At 36.1% G+C, this 4,153-nt stretch overlaps 1 protein-coding gene across 1 annotated transcript; it reads right to left on the bottom strand.

The window, feature by feature from the left end:
• Window positions 1-404: 404 nt before the first annotated feature.
• On the bottom strand, window positions 405-1,322 carry LOC133848170 (uncharacterized). The gene is made up of 2 exons (XM_062283613.1): window positions 1,049-1,322; window positions 405-976 (listed from the first exon to the last, which is right to left on the bottom strand). Exons 1-2 carry the CDS (start codon window positions 1,295-1,297, stop codon window positions 665-667), a joined length of 561 nt encoding a protein of 186 aa, XP_062139597.1. The 5' UTR covers window positions 1,298-1,322; the 3' UTR covers window positions 405-664.
• Window positions 1,323-4,153: the final 2,831 nt, after the last annotated feature.

Raw genomic sequence — 4,153 nt, 5'->3', positions numbered from 1 at the left:
TCACAGTCTCCACTGTATCTTTCTTACCTGTTCTTTTTATGCGAGTCTAACATTTGAAAGTCAAACATACGACACAAAATTGATTCAATAGTCTGAAATTCTCGCTTATTGAATGTGCAATGCAATATTATCATTATTTATTCAGTATTAATCAAGATTCATCAACTATGATTGCGGATTAAAAGAAATGGGTTCTATATCTTTTATCTTGATATTTGTCATAATATGTATTTACTTTATAATGTTTGTAATATTTTAATATTGCAGCAGTCAATTTATTTGCTGTCAATTCAAGAGTCAAATTTATATTGTAATTTGAATTTTTATGATACATAATTTAAAATTTGTATAATTCTGAAATCACTAAAAACAATAAAAAATGAAATGAAAAGCAATTTGAAACATTTCTTGGTCCTTGAAAGCGAAAGCATTTCTTGTATATTTGAGCGATGAAGAAACTGAGAACAAACTAAGTCTACCTTAAGAGACATAAGTACACATATTCAGATATCAGATATATAAAACGCTTGCAGTGTCAAATGGATCCACCCAGAAACAATAGAAATAGAAATAGAAATAGTAATAGAAAAGCTGAACTAAAACAACAAAATAACTAATAATAGTAGATGATAAAAAAAAAAAACAGAAAATAAACGAGTTTCCATTAGGTGAGCGTAACGGAGGCAAGAAGTCCAGTGACGGGCATGTCCTTATCGAGGGTATTCAGCTCGATGAGATAATCGCCCTTGGGAGCATCGTCGGGCAGAAATGTTGTCTCCAGTTCGTACTTATCGATGGTGTAGGTGCCCTTTGGGAAGGGACAACCGCCCTGTTCGGGCAAATCGGATGACTTCTGCAGATAGGGATACGTGTCCTCGTCCTCGTTGACGAACTGACAGAACGGTTTCTCCACATTCATGACCATCGCACCCTTCTCTTGTGTGGAATCGTCATACATGAAGACTTGCATCGATAGCTAAAATAAATATGTATGTCAATGTATGGTAAATCATGATCGATATCCTGATCTATATAATGATCAGCTTACCTTTTGCTCGTCGCCCATATTCCGTTTGAACTCAAAGGTGCCGGTCAAGGTGAACTTATTTTTGGAGACCTTCTTCATGCGCAAATCGCCCCAATCGACCCATTTCTCATCGTCGTTGATTTTGGGATTCTTTTCGAATGAGTTCAATTCGACATTGTAGGCTTTCTCCTCGGCAGCCACAGCCACAGTGCATACCAAAAGTATCAACCCAAGACAACCCAAAAGACTACATATACGAGTACGAGTCATACTTGCCGCAACTCCACACTGACAATCTCTCTCAACCCGCTCTACACTATTTATACTATATACTCATACTCATACATATCATATATGGATGTGGTTCCTCAATTCAGTTTATCTCGCATGCAATATCGTTGTTCTGCATTCCAATTTTACTAACATTGTGTGCACTTGTTGGGCACATTGTAACACATCGATTTGCGAATGTTGTGTAAACAATTTATTACAGATAACTTTTGGATAATGTTATAGAGAATTAACTCACTATAAATCGGAGGTCATAGCTAATACTTTGAAAGTTCAGCAATACAGATGATAAACTCTTCAGCTTAAATAAATCTAATGCCATTTCAAATGTATTAAATTTGATTTCACTTTCTTCAAAATTTAAATAATATTTCATAGCTTTGTGTTTAAAATGTGTATAATAGAAAGTGTTGTTGAGGTTCTATTTATTGTATTATTATTTATTATGTATATAATATTCTATTATTATTTATTATTAATCGAATATCATAGCTATGGGATATGAAGCATTAGAGATACTAAATTTATTTATCTATGTATTTCATTCTTAAAAGAAAATCTACAGTTGAGTGTGCTCGACTAAAATATACCAAGCACCACAATTGGTATATCGATATAGTACTTTATTCGAGAGTATTCAAATATACCAGATTATCAGCCAATGCGGCTAAGACCCGAGTCGACAACTTTTATTCGATCGCAATCAAATTCATACGAACAGACGGACAGACAGACAGGCGGCAAGATCGTCTTGACTGTTAACGCTGATCAAGAATATATATACCTTATAGTGTTGGAAATGCCTATTTACGCCTGTTTACATTTCCTGCCGGCACAAAGTTTTAATACGCATTCACCCTATGAATAGCGGGGTATAAAAATTGGTTTAAATATATTATATATGTATATACATATGTAAATATCATTGAAAGTATATCTTTAAGGCGTGCAATATATATTATTTCAGCTAAAGTATAGTCAAGGATTTGTTGAACTGAATTCTTTGATAGCTACTTCATTTGGACTTTTATTATCTTTTTCTAACAGTGAAAAGTAGACTTGCGTGTAATACCAATAACTTTTTTAATTGATATCGAAATGTAATAGAACTGTTGATATTACTGTCATTTATCAGTCATCAGTCATTCGATTTTTGTGCTATGTGTTCTATTTAAAGAATTTGAAAAGGTTTTTCAGATAATGCATTCCCAGTTAACAGTTCAGTGTTGCATTTCATTATGTTTAGGGAACTCTCTGTTAACCGAAGCCACTTGAAAAGTCTATCTTTTGTCTATCCATTTTATTTTCTTCTTGTAATCTGTCTTCCCTAAAGGCGACTTGTAATCGTATTTGATTACTTTCAAATTTGTTATTTCTAGGTCATCTTGGGTTCAAGTTTTTCTTGAATTTGTTAACTTGAGATGGTTCAAAATTCCCCGACTTTGGATCGCCCCCCACTAACTAATACTGTAACGGGGAAAAATCAGCAAATTGCCAAAACTGTTCGTTGCTTAACTTTTCAACAAGGCCGCTCGCTGTTTGCTGTTTTTGGCCGTTGAAATTCTACAAATATTTTATGGCAACTAATCTCTTAACACTCTATTGAGACATGTAAACTTTTAATAGCATTTGCTGTGCCAAAAACTCGATGGGTTCGCCTTCAGTTCAGTTCAGTTCGGTTCGGTTCAGGCGGGGGGTATGGGGGAGTGTGGTTTACTCTGGTTTAGGGCGGTCTGGGGTTAATACTTGAACATCAGGCTAGGGCGCTGCGCTTGTCGAAAGTTTGGCACTCTCTGCTTTGCTTGTTTTATGGCCTGCAGCAGTTTTCGTGTTTGAACATCAAAAGTAATAAATTCATCGAACCAAAATGTTGCATGCCAAGCAAATGGCGACAACGACGAAGACAAAGACGATGGAGGCAGGTGGCAGTTGGCAGGTGGCAGGTGGTAAGTGGCAAGTGGCAAATGCTGCCTTGATTTTGTTGTTGTTTTAGGTCGCGCCTTTTGCCGTACTCAATAACTTCCGCCGGAAACACACACCTCCCCCCTCCACGCTCTCAACATCTCCTCTACATCTGACCCATTGCCAATTCCCACTACAAAGTTATTTAAGTAACTGTCTTGACTTGTTTTCGCCTTTGCATTGATTGTGCCTGCCACAACACACACTCACACACTCACACACACACACACACACACGCACATACACTCTAGTGGGGGCGGAGAGGCGTGTCTCCATAAATATCCATAATACAAGAGAGTGCGCTAAACGTGTGGGCTCTTTGCTAAAGTTTCGCCCAAGAATTTTGGAACGGAGTCCAAGGCTCTTATTTATTTATTCTATTTGTGTGCCTCGCCTCGCCTCGCCTCGCCTCGCCTCAAATCGTATTTCGTCTTGTGGTTAGTTCCACTAACTCGTATGTAGTACATACATTTTCCGCTAAGTTGGCCGAAGTCACAAATACTGAACGCATTTAAGTGATACACTTCACATACTCGAGCACAAACTAATAAACTAACACTTAAACCATTCGAATAAATTAATGCTAAAACTTTACAAAAAATGCATGTTCTACTCACTCTCATTGATTCCCGACAATTTGTTAGTGATTAGATAAAAATTGTGAAATCAGTTGTTTACTGCTCTGCATGGCAATCTGATATATTTTGTACTCTATGGTATATTTGAAAAGTAATCGATTTACAAAGTATAGTCTTCGGTATATTTAAGTATTTTGTAGGTAAAGCAATTTAGTATATTTAAAGAATAATACCGCAATGCTTTGGTTTTATTCAAAATGGGTAACAATTATTTTCAATTTGAATTTAATTACAG

The sequence above is a fragment of the Drosophila sulfurigaster genome, chromosome X (assembly GCF_023558435.1).
Source record: "Drosophila sulfurigaster albostrigata strain 15112-1811.04 chromosome X, ASM2355843v2, whole genome shotgun sequence".
In the NCBI taxonomy this organism is placed as follows: Eukaryota; Metazoa; Arthropoda; class Insecta; order Diptera; family Drosophilidae; genus Drosophila; species Drosophila sulfurigaster.
Note: the sequence above shows the minus strand (reverse complement) of the source record. Positions and strands in the feature narration are given on the sequence as shown.

What these genes read in the sequence shown, in the direction of transcription:
- LOC133848170 (XM_062283613.1), bottom strand. Translation starts at nt 1,297, where the DNA reads ATGACTCGTACTCGTATATGTAGTCTTTTGGGTTGTCTTGGGTTGATA. An exon ending in ATATGGGCGACGAGCAAAAG is followed by an intron (nt 977 to 1,048) that starts GTAAGCTGATCA and finishes TATTTATTTTAG; the next exon opens with CTATCGATGCAAGTCTTCAT.